The sequence below is a fragment of the Heterodontus francisci genome, chromosome 18, assembly GCF_036365525.1.
Source record: "Heterodontus francisci isolate sHetFra1 chromosome 18, sHetFra1.hap1, whole genome shotgun sequence".
Taxonomy (NCBI): Eukaryota; Metazoa; Chordata; class Chondrichthyes; order Heterodontiformes; family Heterodontidae; genus Heterodontus; species Heterodontus francisci.
This window is the reverse complement of record NC_090388.1, coordinates 78,828,727-78,847,242: the sequence shown is the minus strand read 5'-3', so window position 1 is coordinate 78,847,242 and position 18,516 is coordinate 78,828,727. Positions and strand designations below refer to the sequence as shown.

General features: G+C 45.1%; 1 protein-coding gene across 4 annotated transcripts in view; it reads right to left on the bottom strand.

Moving 5' to 3' along the window:
• Window positions 1-544: 544 nt before the first annotated feature.
• Window positions 545-18,516, bottom strand: part of tbxas1 (thromboxane A synthase 1 (platelet)) — a 325,351-nt gene continuing 307,379 nt past the window's right edge. For all 4 annotated transcript variants that reach the window (XM_068051060.1, XM_068051062.1, XM_068051063.1 and 1 more), the window contains 2 exons: window positions 9,376-9,538; window positions 545-1,057 (listed from right to left, as the gene is read on the bottom strand). In XM_068051060.1, coding sequence (XP_067907161.1) covers window positions 977-1,057; window positions 9,376-9,538 — 244 coding nt within the window. In that variant the 3' untranslated portion in view covers window positions 545-976. The remainder of the gene's footprint in view (window positions 1,058-9,375; window positions 9,539-18,516) is intronic.

Here is an 18,516-nt window from a genome sequence, read left to right as displayed (position 1 = left end):
ATTGCTGCAGTGTTCCAGTGAACATGAACGCAAGCTCGAGGAACAGCATCTCATTTACCGATTAGGCACGCTACAGCCTGCCGGTCTGAACATTGAGTTCAATAATTTCAGAGCATGACGGGCCCCCCTTTTTTAGTTTTTAATTATTTTTTATTTTTTCTTATTTTTATTTGTTTATTTTGTTTCAGTTTGTTTCATCATTCATTTTTTTACCATGTGCCTACCCACTGTTTTTTTCATGTTTGTGCTTTGGGCCAGGGCTGTTCATTTTTCTATCAATTAACACCATCTCTGCACTAACGTTTTGTCTTTCAACACACTATTAACATACCATTTGTCTTTGCTCCATGACCTTCTGCTCAGTTATTCTCTGTGACCCTCTGTCCTATCAACACCTTGCCCTTTGTTATCTCTTGTCCCACCCCTTCTTTATTTGCTTAAAACCTATTACATTTCTAACCTTTGCCAGTTATGATGAAGGTTCACTGACCTGAAACGTTAACTCTGCTTCGCTCTCCACAGATGCTGCCAGACCTGCTGAGTATTTCCAGCATTTCTTGTTTTTATTTCAGATTTCCAACATCTGCAGTATTTTGCTTTTATTAAATTTATTTTAATATGAGATTATCAAATTGAGCATCCGTGATTACATTTTGTATTCTATAACATTAAATAGGATATCTGCCAGTCTGCTAGTGCTTGTTATTTTCTGTATAATCTTTAATCACAGTACTACCATTAATAGATGCGTGCATTATTTTCTGGAGCTAACCTAAAGCAATTCAAACTGTGCTAATTGAGGAATAAACAAATTACCACTTCATAATCAGGAGCACTTACATCTCCCATCTAAACCAGGTCCAGAACCTCCACTAAAGTCTGCCGCACATATTGGTTAATCATTAAGAAGTCTTCATCATCAGTCAGATGCATTGGTTACGTTAGACTGCTGAGACAATCGGCTGCAGCTGCGAGTTTAACTCTTTCTTGGTACAATTTTGAGGATCACTCCCTCTTTAGGTCCAAGAGTGCCCGCAGATGTTATCTGCACCGGAATCTGAAAAGAAGAGCACATGATCACTCATCGCAGACTGAGCAACAGTCAACAGTCAACCAGGCAACAGGGAGTATATGAGCCCAGCTCTGACCCTCTCTGTAAGACCATGTGAAACCCACAAAATTAGACAGGTTTAGGTAAATATCATTGAAGCAAACAGCGCAGAGGAGACTATTCAACCCATTGTGCTCATGCTGGCTCTTTGAAACAGCTATCCATTTAGTCACTGTTGTATGATCGCTTTAAGAGTGATGACCCTTTAAGAACTCAGTATGCTAATGAGCTAGGTACCAGGATGTAGTCATGTGACTAGAAGCCATGATCACTCTGCAACTATAACACCCAGATGAAGGCAGAGACCCTCAACTCATTCAAAAGGAGTCTGCATATGCACCTCAAGTGCCATAAGCTGCAGGGCTACGAACTAAATGCTGGAAGGCGGGATGAGAATAGGGGGATCGTTTTTCGGCCGGCACAGACATGATGGGCCAAGTGGCCTCTTTCTGTGCCTTAAACTTTATATGATTCTCAGGCACAGAAAGAGGCCACTCTGAAATAGTTTGATTTATACTGTATACACTAGTCCTGATTCCTCAAAGCCTGTCCACCATCTACAAAGCACAAGTCAGGAATGTGATGGAATAGTCTTCACTTGCCTGGATGGGTGCAGCTCCAGCAACACTCAAGAAACTTGACACCATCCAGGACAAAGCAGCCCACTTGATTGGCACCTCATCCACAAACATTCACTCCCTCCACCACCGACACACAGTGGCAACAGTGTGTACCATCTACAAGATGCACTGCAGCAACGCACCAAGGCTCCTTAGACAGCACCTTCCAAATCCGTGACCTCTACCACCTAGAATGTCAAGGGCAGCAGTTGCACAGGAAAACCACCACCTGCAAGTTCCCCTCCAAGCCACACACCATCCTGACTTGGAACGATAAAGCCATTCCTTCACTGTCACTGGGTCAAAATCCTGGAACTCCTTTCCTAACAGTACTGTGGGTGTCTCAACCCCACATGGACTGCAGCGGTCCAAGAAGGCAGCTCACCACCACCTTCTCAAGGGCAATTAGGGATGGGCAATAAATGAAGGCCTAGCCAGTGATGCCCCCATCCCACGAATGAATAAATTTAAAAAAAGCTGTGAATAAACCTTATTGAGATCTTCAACGAGCTGGAGTCCACGCATCTCATTATGTTGCATAAAACAACATAAAGAACTCATAACAGTCACACTCCCCTGCTCTTTCCCTATAGCCCTGCATATCTTTCCTTTTCAAGTATATATCCAATTCCCTTTCGAAAGTTACTATTGAATCTCTTTCAGGCAGTATATTTCCGATTGTAACAACTTGCTGCAATAAATAAAATTCTCCTCATCTCTCCTCTGATTCCTTTACCAATGATAGAGCAATTGTACCTGAGGTTTGAACAGGTTATGCACAAACATAGTCCTCCGCTTGCTTCTTTCAATAAGTGAGCTGCTTGGCAGAAAGTCACCTTGTGAAGTTCACTGATGGTTAAACCTGAGGTTTCTTCCTCCTTTCTCCAGCTTTTGCTGACTTAACCTGTAACTTGTGCAATGGTCGTGAGTGAGCTAACCATCATGAGCAGCAAGCTGGAAAATAACCCTGCAACAAATGGGCAGAGAGCTTTTTGCAAACTTAAGTTATCAGTGGTGCACTTCACTTGGGGCTCTTACTGCATAGAAACTTGCATGTTATTGCGAATCCTAATAAACTTGGGAGGAGCTGTAACTTGGTTAAGGGATAAAGGCTATAACACAGACACACCGTAAGGCTGTGCACTGACAGGAGGTCAAGGGGGCTATTCTTCATCCGTTTATTATTTCTGAACTAGGGTATAGATCCACCTTTCACACCACTCGGTAGTTATCTCTATTCTTTAGGCTATGGTATCGCCAACTTGGCAGGCCCGAATTCAAGCCAGCTCGCCAGCTTGAAGAGTGAGGTCATGAAGATGGCAATCTTACACTTGTCCATGCAAAGGATCCCCAGCACCTCACTCTGTTTCTCTCGCCCTCCACTTGAAACTGAAAGAGATAAAGAGCTGGGAGCAGAGAGAAGGATTGCTCTGCCAAACTTATGATTGTTCTTTATATTTTCAAGATAAGTAGTAATGTGGAAAGCATATATTCCTTTGCAAACAAATATGTAATTGTTTTAGAATTGCACAGTATGTTGATTATGAATTACTGATATCCATATATCTGCAGCAAACTATACATCTCATAACAGGCTTGATCATAATAGTAAAGGTGTACTCATCAGAATAGCTAGCCTCCCTCCCAACTCTACACCTCTAACATTTGGAAGAACCTGTAAAGCGATTACATACTGTGACATCTCCCAGAATATTGAGATTTGCAACTCCTCTTGCAGTTACTGACTGTTCTTTACTAACACAATACACCGAAGAAGATTAAGCTCTCAATATTTGATGGTAGGCAGGCAATTTGAAGTAAGTTTTTCTCAGAAAAAAGAAGCTACCATTAATAATTTATTGCATGCTGAAGAGTTAAGGTTCCTTATACCTTGCTGTTACTACAAATATTGAATGGAAAGAATTTATCTATACTTTTAATTCAATCATTTGTTCCTCATATTTCTCTTTTAAGTGCTCTTTTCTGTACTGTATATTGACGCTGACACCCATTTCAGGCATTCAGTGAGAGCATCAAGCACTCCCAGGTTAGGTACAGCACAGTTAGAGACAGAGTACAACTCCCTCTATTTCTACAATGTGCTTCAGCCCGATGGTCCCTTATAGAGATGATAGTAATCAACCTCCTGCACCCAGTGAAAGGCCAGTGTCTAACTAACCCCCTGTACTTAGTGAAAGGCCAGTGTCTAACCACCTGCACCCAATGATTCAGTGTATAACCCCCTGCACCCAAAGAACCAATGTCTAACCTCCTGTACCCAGTGAAAGGCCAGTATCTAACCCCCTGCACCCAATGATCCAGTATCTAACCCCTGCACACAGAAAAGGCCAGTGTTTTGTTTTAAATTTGTTCATGGGATTTGGGCATTGCTGGCTAGGCCAGCATTTATTGCCCATCCCTAATTGCCTTTGAGAAGGTGGTGGTGAGCTGCCTTCTTGAACCACTGCAGTCCTTGGGATGTAGATACACCCACAGTGCTGTTAGGAAGGAAGTTCCAGGATTTTGATCCAGTGACAGTGAAGGAATGGCGATATAGTTCCAAGTCAGGATGGTGTGTGGCTTGGATGGGAACTTGTTAGTGGTGGTGTTCGCATGCATCTGCTGCTCTTGTCCTTCTAGGTGGTAGAGGTCGCGGGTTTGGAAGTTGCTGTCTAAGGAGTCTTGGTGAGTTGATGCAGTGCATCTTGTAGAGGGTGGGTCAAAGGTATTGGGTTCAAGCTGGAAGGTAGCAAGAGAAGGTTGGAAGCTGGGGAGATTTGCCCTGAATTCCACATGCACCATTTTCTCCAATGACAATGGAAACCACATGGACACTCAAGGATTGCCAGGAGAGGTGGGAGGAAGCAAACAATAGTGGGTGTGTCTTCTACCTGGCTGCAATTTGAAGGCAGATATAAGGGCAGATATATTCATTGCCTCAATATTTCAGCTCACTGGGAACAGAGGGCTGAATCGCCACACATTTATTGTTCGAAAAAGCCGCAGCAACATGGGTCTCATACACCCAATTTGTCCAGTACCACAGGAAGAAGAACAAAGAGCGAGACTAAGAGGGCTCTTTACCTTCAACTCATGATGCCTGAGCACCAGCAACAGGCAGAACAAGGTGAGGATGCTCCAAATGATAACATCAAGGAACAACCTTAATAAAGACGTGCACTGGCTCATCATCGCATCCTCAGGACAAGGACAAGTTACCTACAAACGTCAGAGAGGCAATGCCAGAGACGCCTAAGGATGTCACGTGAAATGGTCACAGAAATTTGTAGGATCCTGCAGCATGACTTGCAGCCACTTGACTCTAGCGGCTCTTTCCGGGGATCCACAGGCGACATATGGGCATCTCACAGTCAATGACCCACAGGTGCAAACAGGTGTCCAATGCCCTTTCTCGATGTGCCAATGATTTAATCTACTTACCTGTGGATGAGGACAGCCAGCAGAAAGGTCTGCAGCCTTCTGCGCCATTGCTGGGTTCCCTACAGTGCAAGGGGTGATTGACTGTACTCATCTGGCCATTAGAGCTCCCTGGGACCAACCTGCAGTATTTATCAATCACAAAGACTTCTACTCTTTAAACGTGCAACTGGTTTGTGTGGTTTGTGACCACAGGGGAAGAATCATGCATGTTTGTGCATGTTTCCCTGGGAGCTGTCATGACTCATACATTTTGAGGAACTCCCAGCTGTCAGCAGTTTTCGAGGAACCAGCCTAAGTGGATGGCTGGATCCTGGGTGACAAGGGTTACCCACTTTGTGCATGGTTGATGACACCAGTGCGTCATCCCCAAAGTGCTGCTGAAGAGAGATACAATGTTGCCCATGCATCCACCAGAGCCATCGTTGAACACAGCATTAACATTCTGAAATTGCAATTCTGTTGCTTTGACCGGTCTGGAGGGGCTCTTCAGTACATGTCACAGAGGGTGTCACAAATAATCATTGTCTGGCACAATCTTGCAATTAGACGCAGCAATATTCTGCAGGTGGAGGAACAGGAGGAACCCCAGTCCTCCTCAGCTGAGGATGACTATGAAGAGTGTGAGGAGGAGGAGGACAATGCCAACAATGCCATCATCAATATGAGGGCCCTGGAGAGACATGCAACGAACATCAGGGAGAACCGAATTTATGCACGTTTCAGCCAACAATAAGCCACATCATCAAGGAATGTTGGGAGGGGAAACGTAAGTCCCCCAGAAATTCCCTTTTGCATGAAGTCTTATTCATCTCTACAATCTTAACGAAGCATTGCTGCAATTTCATATGATTGGCATTTGAAATTATCTATGGGCTATGATGAATGTGACTGCACACCACTGCAAGCAACATTGTTATGACCGCAGAAACTCAAAAGTAAGGCATGACAGTATTGGAAAAAGTTCATAATCATCAATAGGAAAACAGCCATCATTGAAGAGTGAAGGCTAAATTCCAATGAGAAATGGAAACTGGACATTTTCTGAGATGCTTTGCAAACATCATTCCTGCCACAGGCCTCCAAAAAACATCTTTGTATCCATCTGAAACCAACTGCTATGATCAGGTGAGAAGAGGTCAAACCCCTATTGTCCATTTCCTTGTTTGACCGCAAAAGGATTTACTGCTTTTAAACAGTGGATGTGCTTACCAATTCAGCGAATGTTTAACCCTTTTATGTGCTATGACCATTAAAGAACCAATCAGACAGGTTTTCTTGAGTTTAAACAAGAAAGAGGTTAGTTTATTGCACTTAAAACCAAAACCCGATCTGAGTAAAATAATAAACTATGCTCCAACTTTCACCGTGCGCATACACACACACACACAAAATTAAGTTACATAGTCCTGAAATGTCTGGCTGGTAGAGGTGGCCAGCTGGTTCAGGGTTTTCTTGGAGGCAGTGATGTAGATGGTTTTCTCCCTGGACTCTCTGTCAGCAGCAATGATAGACTTGAATGCAAACTTACAGCGTTGCCTGGAGAGAGAGAGAGAAACAGACAGACAGACAGATACCCACTTGGGTCCTGCACTGATTAAAACTCAGATGCTTGTCTGCTGTAGCCAAAAGAAACTCCAGGTTTTCACACAGATCGAGAGCCTGTCACATGATTGTCCAGTATACTCTTTCCTGTGCATCTTAATTAGTTCAAGTCTTAAGAATTCCAATGTCTCTCTCGGATCATATTGTTTCAGTGTTTACACTTTGAGGTTCGTCTCCATCAGTGTTAATGTTCCAAGATGGCTTTGAACGTCTTGTTAATGGAGGTAAAGCAGGTATTTCATTTAAAATTAGCAAGCCATTGTTCTGGTGGGAGATTAACCAGACATTCATCTCCACCTCGATACCTTGGAATATAAGGTATTGCAATGCAAACTGTCGTGGCCATTTTAGCTGCTTTATTTTTAAAAGTTTAATTTAGGTTTCCAACTGATGGATTAAAAAAAATCAGCACATCTCATTCATGACACCAAGCAAAATATTAACGAAAGTAAAAATGATTAATAAATCTTTTCTATTCTCATAATATGTACAATAACCGTGCTACCGTCATGCTCAAAGCTCTTTCAATTTCCTTTTGCTCCCACTACGTCTTGGTGCTACCTGACTTTAGCAGCTGAGATGGAGACATTCTGCTCAGTGCGCTGCCCAGTTCCTGTGGATGACCATGGCGGGCATCCTCTGGAGGAACAGGGCCTCGATAGCTTCATCCTACTGGGGGTCTGCAGCACTGGTGCTTGAGTATCCCCCGTGTGGTCGCTTGCTGGAGGTAAGGGGGGAGGATGAAACGCTGCTTACCTTGGGGGTGTCCTGACAGGAAGGCTCCAGGGAAGTGGCACGTGTTCTTCCTCCATCTGTGTGTACAATGGAACTTGCCTGTCTCCCTGAGGGGACGGAGCACCTGGAGGGAGGTCCAGGTTCCTCGTCCCCCTCTCGCTTAGACTCTGCTGCATGGAGACCACGCAACAGTGATGGAGTGCAGGTCAGAACGCATATGACTCCAGACACCACAGAGCTCGCCAAATTCTCCACTGAGGAAACCATACACTCAAATGCCTGGGACTTGGCAGATGTCATGGATTGCATGAACTCTTCCATGGCACATATAAAAATGACTTCAGGCATCTCCGACATATTTTCCACATGGCTTTGCTGCACATCCAGCAGACTTCTCGTAGCAACAAACAGAGTATCATCATGAGCATTGGGCTGAGCAGGGGCCTGGTCCCCAGCAATCCTCCCATTGTCAGGGGACCCGGCTGGTACATGTTTCCTCAGCTGCTGGGACGTGTCTGTGTTGTGACCACCAGATTGTCCCCCAGATTCTAATCTTAAACCCCCCCCGCGGACCATGTGGATGTATCAGCACTGGCGGAGGTGGAAGAAGAAGCAGGTGATGATGCACCCTGTAGGGCATTGGCTTCTTCGTTCTCTCCAGAGGAGGATTTTTGGGCCACGTTGTGGTCCACGACTCAAGTGCAGGCATCTACAGTGGAGACACCGACAGAGGCACTTTAAACATGTGCTTCACATGAGTTCACACAATTTCCTTTAGTTTCCACATATGGCTGCAAGAGCAGAGATGACACTTCATCCTTACGCCTTGTGGCTCCTGCCTCACCATCTCCACTCGCCCTGCCTCCCTCCTCTCTCGCAATCTCCGATGCCTCCCCCTCAGCCATGGTCAGCAGTCTTATGTCAGGGTCCCCTCTTCCCATTGTAGCACATTAAGGCTGGTTGTGGCTGCATTTATCCTGCAGCAGACAGTGTAGATTTAATGACATGGCAAATGATGCATTACAACATACATCAACATCACTCATTCTGCAGTGGTTCCCGTACAACACATCCAAGCACATAAACAGTGCCAATCTTCATCTTGGTGCAAAATTATTTAGTGAATGGCACTGAGGCTGCTCACGCATTCCTTGTGTACTCTACCTTAAAGACATGGAGCATGGGAAGAAAACCATGGAACTACTTTGCCAGGACCACTTAACCTTGACAATCTGAGCAAGTCAATGATGCACGCAGCACTGCACCCATGTTCAATGAGTGACCCCACAATTCGAGACCTCTACTGCTACCTCTAACCAGGCCGCTTTGGTGAGGCGGGAGGGTCTTTGCACTCCATCTACAGGGAAGAGGACCTCTCACCTTTCCCTGATGGCCTGGAGGAGATTCTGCAGGGAGTTATCACTGAACTGTAGAGTGGGGCGCTGTCTGCTGGCTGACATGAGATTCACTTTGGCTGTAGGGAAATAAAATTAAGTTGGTGGAGACTTTCACAAAATAAGGGAGGTAAAAACATTCTGATTTAAGTGAAAGCTTCAATTTAAGTTAGTCTGAAGATACCTACATGAAAGGAAGGCTGCTGCTCCTTGAGGCTGCAAGTGCGTAATGTTTTATATCTGTGGTCATCATGGTGCTTGGGGCAGTGAAGACGGGTTCCATCAATGAAAAGCCACCCCCGCCGCATGATCCCACGTATCTCCCATGCCCGTTGCCACACAGCTCATTTACATCAAAAATGCGCTCAAAACAGAAATTGCAGCCTACGCGGAAGTTACGCCAACTTCCAGTCCCACCGTCGGGAATGCCGCGGCAATCATAAAATTCCACCCAGAGCTAAATGCTACATACCTGTGTTTCGGGACAGGTCTGGAAGCTGTATTTGGACAGAATCCGCACTAGTGCAATCTTGGCTTCCAACAGCGCCAGCCTCATTCCGATACAGCTTCTGGGTCCAGCGCCAAATGGCAGGTACACATAAGGATGGCGCTCTGCCTTCATCTCTGGAGTGAATCTAATGATAAAAGACATTAAAGAGATGACATGAATTTAATCGGCGTAGGGGAGAGGTGTGAAGTAAAACTGGGATCTATATTTTGTACACAGAACTGCTTTGACTTTAGATTTGTATTCATGAAAACTAATCTTGGTTTTTCAAGGTTCCTTAGCTCAGGGACCCGACCGGGACTGAGCAAATGCAGCGACAGAAATTCCTCTCCTAAGTCCTTTGCGCGTTTCTGAAGACCAATTTGAGCCCAACTACATACGTTGGCACTAATTTGAATAAGGCTGCGTTTGCTGACAACGCAACCACTAGGTGGCGCAGCAGTAGCATATGTGCAAATGCAGCCTGTGCCACTAAAACGTCGCAATCTGTGACGTCAGGCAGCTGCCAGGACTAAAGATGGCGCTGCTCAAATAATCACACGAAGGCAACCTAAAAATGGCCGGAGGGAGACAGCGAGCGGGCAGGCAGGCGGGCGGGCAGGCGGGGGAGAGAGCGGGCGCACCTGCCACCACCAACGTCTTCGGCCGGGCTCTCCCCACTTTCCCCAGCCCCGCTTCCCCCACCCCTGATCTCTCCCCGCTTCCCCCACCCCCGCTCTCTGTCCGCATGTGCACAGATTAGCACAGTCTGATGATGTCAGCTGCCGGATGCGTTGTCAATAATCACTTTGTTTGAATAAGCTGAATCCTCTATGATCAGGATCTGGCACCTGAATCTCTGCTCTGATTACTAAAGATCATTAAAATAATAGCTGGATTGTGTGCTCAAGTCTCTGGAGTGGGACTTGAACCCACAACCATTTGACTCAGTGGCAAGGGCGCTGCCCACTGTGACACGGCTGATACTTAAAGTGGAAGTACAAGTAAGGAATATACCTTGATTTAAAGAATGACAGTGACTCTCCTCATCCTTTTTTCCTCCAATATTTTGCACATACTACACACGAAACCTAGGAAATATGCCGGCGGATGAAGTAAATCCAGACCACCAACAGGGCAAACAGAACGTTATAATGTGCAGCAAACTCCCACACCACTGCTTAGGGGATGTTCTTGAAGTAAACATGTTCTCTGGGCATTGCATGGTTGACCAGGTGACAGGGAGCACCATGCAGCAAGATAATTTAGGGTGGGAGAAGGGGAGAATGAAACCTAATCAAAGAGAAGGGTTTTAGGAGTTTTCTGAAGGTACAGAATGAGGCGCCAAGGTGAAACGATTTGGGGAGGGAATGCCAGGAGAGAGGAAGATAGTAACTGAAAGATCGGGAGGCAATGGTGGAGCAGGGGGGCTGGTGAATAAACAATATTCAGATGTCTGGGGAGCAGAGACAGGAGGCCAGTGACAGGGTTCCCCTTGTCCTCACTTTTCACCCCAGCAGCCTCCATATCCAAAGGATCATCCTCCGCCATTTCCGCCACCTCCAGCGTGATGCCACTACCAGTCGCATCTTCCCCTCCCTTCCCCTGTCAGCATTCCGAAGGGATCGTTCCCTCCGTGACACCCTGGTCCACTCCTCCATTACCCCCACTACCTCCTCCCCATCTCTGGGCACCTTCCCCTGCAATCGCAGGAGGTGTAATACCTGCCCATTTACCTCCTCTCTCCTCACTATCCCAGGCCCCAAACACTCCTTTCAGGTGAAGCAGCGGTTTACTTGTACTTCTTTCAATGTAGTATACTGTATTCGCTGCTCACAGTGTGGTCTCCTCTACATTGGGGAGACCAAGCGCAGACTGGGTGACCGCTTTGCGGAACATCTCCGCTCAGTCCGCAAGCAGGACCCTGAGCTTCCGGTTGCTTGCCATTTCAACACTCCCCCCTGCTCTCATGCTCACATCTCTATCCTGGGATTGCTGCAGTGTTCCAGTGAACATCAAAGCAAGCTCGAGGAACAGCATCTCATTTACCGATTAGGCACGCTACAGCCTGCCGGTCTGAACATTGAGTTCAATCATTTCAGAGCATGACAGCCCCCCATTTTACTTTCATTTTTAGTTATTTTTTCTTCCTTTTTTTTACATTCTTTTTTACATTTTTTACAATCCTTTTTTTTGCATTTATTTCATTTCATCTTAGTTTGTTCAGTTTGCTTACCCACTGTTTTTTTTCAGGTTTGCACTTGCTGCTGTTCAATATTCAGTGTATTTACACCTAATCTGTACTCATGCTTTGTCTTTCAACACACCATTAACATATTGTTTGCCTTTGCTCCGTGACCTTTTGGTCAGCTATGTGGCCTGGTCCAATCTCGACCTCCTTTGTTATCTCTTGCCCCACCCCCACCTCACTTGCTTATAACCTGTGACTTTGCTAATATTTGTCAGTTCCGATGAAGGGTCACTGACGTTAACTCTGCTTCTCTTTCCACAGATGCTGTCAGACCTGCTGAGTGGTTCCAGCATTTCTTGTTTTTATTTCAGATTTCCAGCATCTGCAGTATTTTGCTTTTATTTTAGGGCTTGATGTGAGTTAGGGCACAGGCAGCAAAGTTTTGGATGACCTCAAGTTTATGGAGACTAGCCAGCAGCGCAATGGAATAGTCAAGCCTCGAGGCAACAAAGGCGTGGATGAGGGTTTCAGCAGCAGATGAGCTGAGGCAGGGGCGAAGTCGGGTGATGTTATGGAGGTAGAAATAGGCATTCTTAATGATGGTACCATTGACAGAGTGTAGTTTTGGGATGACTGTAGGAAAGATATAATGGGTTAACCATATATTCAAAACTAGGCTTATGGAATACAGCTAAATAGTTATCAATTGTTTTGATGCTAAACCAGAATTTTACCTTCTGTGCGTCCGTGCCTACCTGTTGTATTTGTACATAACCCTTTTCTTGTGACACCTAAGTTTTTAATATAAATTCTGCTATTAAATGTACCAGGCTGTGCTGGGATTACTCTGTACTTGCATAATCTAGCCACCAGGCCGCAGACTCATTGGCCATTGCCACAGATTGGCGGTATATTCAGTATTGCTCAGTGGAAGGCAGTCTTCTGTGGATGCCTGTTGATCTAATATAATTAGGAGATCCAATCATTCATTACATCTTGTTTTAAAATGGCTGTGTTACTAGAGTCATGCCTGAATTTTACCGCTAACCTGACATCGTGGTGAAAAATGGTTCCCGAGTCCGCACACAGACAGCAGGACCACTTTGGCAATTTTACCACAGGCGGCCTTCTAATTGGCTGCCTGCAGGCCTGCTGTCTCATTAAGGGCAATGGGCAGGCTCCTGATGTTTCCGGCCCAAAGGGTGGCAGCTCTGAAGCCTAGCAGCATCATCTGGAAAGCGGGGATCACTGCTGAGGCATGCAAGGGAGCTGGTGAGCTAGGCCAGGTAAATCAAAATTTTTTTTTTACAGTCATGGGGCCAAGGGCCAGAGGGGAATCTGCTGCAGGAAATCGTTGGGGCCCACAGGGGTTGCATTCCTGCCCGTGGACCCCTCTTTGGCCGTGAAGCCTCTGGCTCCAATGGCCCCTAGGCTACTGTAGGGAGACTGCCTCCATCTAGCTGGTGATTTCCCCAAGCAGCGGGTGGGGGGGGGGCGCCACCATTGGAAAAATGCTGACGGCCCCTTAAAATAGCCCCTAATTGGACATTTAATTATGCTAATCGGCAACCCATTCCCACTGCTGGTAAAATGCCCTGGCAGCAGGACCCTGTCCGGCTCCCCACAATTACCGGCCTCCCCCACCCGGCCTCTCAGCCCTCCTCCCAGGGGCGGTTAAAATCCTGGCCATAGTCTCAGCTGCCCAGCCAGAGAAGAGCTCCGTTTAAAATTTTCTGCTGACTGGAAGAGCTGGGTCAGTTCTAGAACTTCTGACATATTCAGCAGTGCACGAAATGTGTTCGTGTTTTAAAGCCATTGTTCAGAAAGTTGGTGGCATCTTTACCAGTTTTAGGTATTGAGGAGAGTAGAGAAATGTATCATTTGCTGTTTTACACTGTTTACTGCTCATTCACTTGCTTTATCTAAATAAAAGCATTTGTTTGTTCAGAGCCTGATGGCAGAATTCTCTCAGCCCCGTGAAGGCAGCTTTGGAGGCAACAACTGGGCCATGAGAAATTTCCGATAAAAGCTCCGGGCAGACTTCCTGACATGTTCCCACCTCCTCGTGCATTTCCCAGAGGCGGGAGAGCAGGTCGATAGTTATGGCAATTATTGATGTAATTAGAAGGCATTTCTCGAACAGACTGCAACTGTGCTGAAGGCGCACAGGGCCTCCGCTTTGTCTACAGCTCACCTATTCACAGGAGACAAGAGCAGAGCAGGAGGTCAGAGTGCCATGAGATGAATATAAGGTTTTAATTTTGGAGGACCAACCTGGCAATCCTCAGGCCATCCGCCTGTAAAGGCTTGCAAATGGATGTGCGTCACCTACAGATGGAGCGACTGGATCGTGCTGGGTGGGAGGGATTGGCTGCCCATCATTATCGCGCCTCCATCTTGTGCTGCTCTCTCCTGCTCTATTCAGATCAGCAGCAAACAGTCTTCACAGGGGAGCTGACGGCCCTTCATTTCAGGCACTCTGATTGGCCCTCTTGCTTCCACCGTCCCTAATTGGACAGCGAATCCAGAGGCAGCCAACTAATTGGCCGCCTCCTACAAAATTAAGCTTGCGGGCAAGCCTCTGAAATGCCGGGTCTGGACCCGGAAATATTCCTGATGTCGGGTTCCCGACACTCGCGGCAAAATCCAGCCATGAGTCTCGGCCTAATGGTACAGCACATGATACATTTCCACAGTCGTGTATAACGTGAAAATTCTCCATTACAATCTCTTTGTCCAGCTCTTGTTTATCAGGAGAAAGGTGTGCTCCAGGTTGTAGGGTAAGGAAGGCCTGCTGATGCTGAATCAGAGAAAAGATCCAGAGTAAAACCCCAAAAATATTACATATTGTATCAAAAACAGGTTATATTTCACAATATAATGAATAAGCTGTGTCATAAAGTTGACTTCAGTATGTCCAGTGATGCTTTTACTTGAAGTCTCAGCTTCTACCAAAAGTCTTGGTTTGCACTGATATTTTGCTCTTGGCCTGTGACTCAATTAGCTGAAGGCAGATCTTGCAAGTTGAATATATGCAGAGTTTACAATGTTTCATGATGTTTCATTAGCATGTAGTGACCCCAACTGATACACTCTGCAGTCTCGAATGATAACTAGTTTTTTTCTTTGAAATGATTTGAAGAAAAGCTAGACAACAGGTAAAGCTTAGATGAAGTGTTTTTTTAAAAGAGGTTGTGTGTGGGAGAATAGAACACAGATCCACTTCCATTATGATGGGCTTGGTTTATGTTCAAATTTAAAAATTATTTTTCTCAGTGGAATAGTCAAATGGTGTTGCTCTGTGTCAAAGTATTTCATTTTATTTTTATTGAAAATTATTTGAATACAAACTTGACATTGAGTAGGTTTTCAACTAAAGCTAAATGAAAGCAATTCCATTTACTATTGAAAGCATGGCAAGCTATAATGAATACTTTATTGTGTCAATAAAGAACAAACGAGTTGAATTTGAAAGATTTTCAGGCAGACAGAAAGGTGTTGATTTCTATTACCTGTGTTCTGTTGGTAGAAAATGGAAGCATTTTACTAGTGGCAGCTGTGAAAGAGGCAGAGAGTGAGACAGAGAGACAGTCTGGCAGGCACTGGTCTAAAGCAATTAAATAACACACGGGGGTGTTCAATATTTGCAAAGGTTTCTTAGAAACTTACAAACTAGGGTCGGCAAATTTGAGGACCCTCCCCTGTGCTGACAAGCCTTCTTCACTGCCCAAACTCCACCTGCACCACAGTGTTGTCAACTCCCAAAGCTGTCCCTCCAGTGCTACTAAAACCCAGGATCTCCTTCTCTGCTGCTAAACATCATCTCCCTCCCTGCTTACCCCCAACTCGTACTAGGCTGCATCTTGCTTAAAAAATAACAGCGTGTTATCAATGTCTGTCGTTATTAATATGCAAATTGGCCAGCTGAGTTATGCCATGAATTGCGAATCTCTAGAACCTGCAGGTCAATGTACGCTGCTTGCTGTTGACTTTGCACAAATTACATCTTGCCCTTAGCCACACTATTATTTTAAGAACCTGATGGATTTGCATATTAATTGACCATTAAACATACCACTGGAAGTTAGGGCTGGAACCTAACAGCCTAAGTACCTTTTTAATGTTGCGATAATTGTTAATGCAATGCCAATTAACCTCTCTGGCCCGGAAACTAAACAATTAAAACTGTGGAGTCTTATTCGTACATGTAGTAAATTGTTCTTTGAGATTTTTTTAATGGCACATTTTAATTTTTTTTAACTTCCTTTCTCTCTTTTTCCTTCTCTTAATCCGATTTTTCTTTCCCTCTCTTTATTTGTCTATCTACTTGATTTGACTCTAATTCACCTTCCTTCTCCATCATTTCTCTGTTACTTCCTCAATGCTTAAATCTCATTGGTTAAGGAGACACACTATTGGTCCTGCATTTCACTAAGGTCCCAGATGCCCCGGTGTCCTCACCGCACCATTGTCAGCTCGCACTTCCAACAAGTTACGACACAAAAAGATTTCGTGCTGAAGGTGAGGGAAAAAGTCCAGCTCATGCCACATGCCCCACTTCAGCAAGATCTTGGCCAATACGTCTCCTCAGTCTTAAAAAAAAATAAGGGAATAGAATTTCCCATGTTATCTGTTCTTGGCCAACACTGCCATCTTTGGAGCATTGCTGGCTCCATGCCCGGTGCAAATTAGTAAAAGCATCCATCCATAAGGGAATTGAACACTGTGGATGGAAAATTGTTTTTTTTATTTTAAAACAACACAGGGTTTGAAGAATGACAGGGCTGATAAAAGGGGAAGAATGGATGTTGTAAAAGAGCTGGACAGATGATGAGTATATCTTTCCCCAGAGGATGCATGATTAGACCACACTACTGCATAAACATTAAGCAAGGAATACAATTACTCCCTGTAGACTGCTCAATTGATATTCATGTTTGTTTTCCTGCAGCTAAAACATTCTTCTTTCTTTTAACCATTTATTCTTATATTACTTCTTTTTCATAAACAGGTGCAAAGACAGAAGCTTTAACCATTTATCCTTTAATGCAGCAAGCGCCACTGTGTTCTAACATTCAAACCTTCTCATTTATTCACTTTTACTTGCTGAAAGTAAGCTAAGCAGAAATGGTTTTCTACACTTTTTCATTTAAATTTAAATTTATCCCTTTCCTCTTCTGTGACATTTTCTGAGGTTGGGGTCGTGGGCACCAGCAACCTTCCAGTACCTCCTAGTGAGCAGAGCTCGTATGTGAACCCATATGGTTGCTACCAAGCTTTTTGAATGTGGAGTGTATCACAGCTAAGTCCAATGTGGTTTTCACACTCTCACACACTCGTGTGTGCATACACACAAACACACTTTCTATTTCACAGTGGTCAGTGGATAGTAATCAGGGCTGGAAACTGTGGCTGCTTTACTCCCTCACTATCCCACCCCAAATACAGTGCTCTAGCTGTGCCCTGGGCTGAGTGTCAGCAAAGCTCAAGGACACAACTTGGGGCCTTTTGGCTTCTACTGGTTAATTCTTCAGCATCCAGGTGACATGTGCAGGACTAAGTGGATGAACAGTAGACCAACAATGGAGAAGGTAACTTTCAGTTTTTCCCACCAAAGAAACCCAGAAAGGAGCTGCGGGATTACCTTACCTTTTGCGATTGCAAGATTATCAATGTGGAGATTTGTAATATAAAATGAGAGCCCTTTCAACAATAACATGGTGCAAAAGCATTCAGCCCAGAAACAAGATATTGGCTGCAAAATTAGGCTGCTTAGCCCCCGATCTTTTGATGTTACAAGCACCGTTTTGGCTCCAAAATGGCATCTCCGGTGTGCGCACACCTCTGGTGCGAGCAATGTCATGCTGAGGACGGCATGTGCACAAGCAGCATCAACTGGAAGTGTGCGGAGTAGACAGATTATGATACCAAACAATGAGTAATGCTGTTAAATGCAAGCGCTGTTATGTTGCAGCGTACTGCTCCAGCTAATATTCTCTCTTAGCCTCACACAACTGAACATGCATTCAGCAGCAGGAAGGAGCACCCCCCCCCCCCCCCGCCCCCCCTCAGCCCCCCACCACCCCCCCGCCCACCAGCAGTATTTAAAATGATCATCAACTACTTTCAGATTAGTCATACAGTCATGTACAGCACAGAAGGAGGCCATTCAGTCCATCAGTTCCAGGCTGGCTTTTTGCAGAGCAATCCAATCACTTCCACCCCCCTGCTTGATCCCTGTAGCCCTGCAAGTTTACTTCCTTCAAGTGCCTATCCAATTTCTTTTGGAAATCATTCATCGTCTCTGCTTCCACCACCCTCATTGGCAGCGAGTTCCAGGTCATTACTATTCACTGTGTAAAAAAGTTCTTCCTCACACTCCCCCTGCATTGTTTGCTCAAAACCTTCAATCTTTGTCCCCTAGTCCTTGGACCATCAGTTAATGGGAGCAGTTTTTCCTTGTCTAACTTATCTAAGCCTGTCATAATCTTGTACACTTCTGTTAAATATCCCCTCAATCTTTTTTGCTCCAAGGAGAGCAATCCCAGCTTTTCCAACCTTACCATGTAATTAAAATTCCTCATCTCTGGAATCATTCTGGTAAATTTCTCTGCACCCTCTCAAGGACCCTCACATCCTTCCTAAAGTGTGGTGATCAAAACTGGATGCAATACTCTAGTAGGGGCCTAAATAGAGCTTTATAAAGGTTCAGCATAATTTCCCTGCTTTTGTACTCTATACATGAAGTTGATGATTGATTTCTACTGGCTGTTGCTGCGATTGTACGAGTGTTCGGTGGTTTCTAGAATTGTTTAAAGTTGCGAAAGTCTACAGGGAGTAGTGTGTGGCAGGTGCTGAACTACTTTGTCCTGACATCAAGGCTTCTGCTGAAACCACTTGCTCCCAGATATGGGTGCAGTAGTAGGCATTCCCTT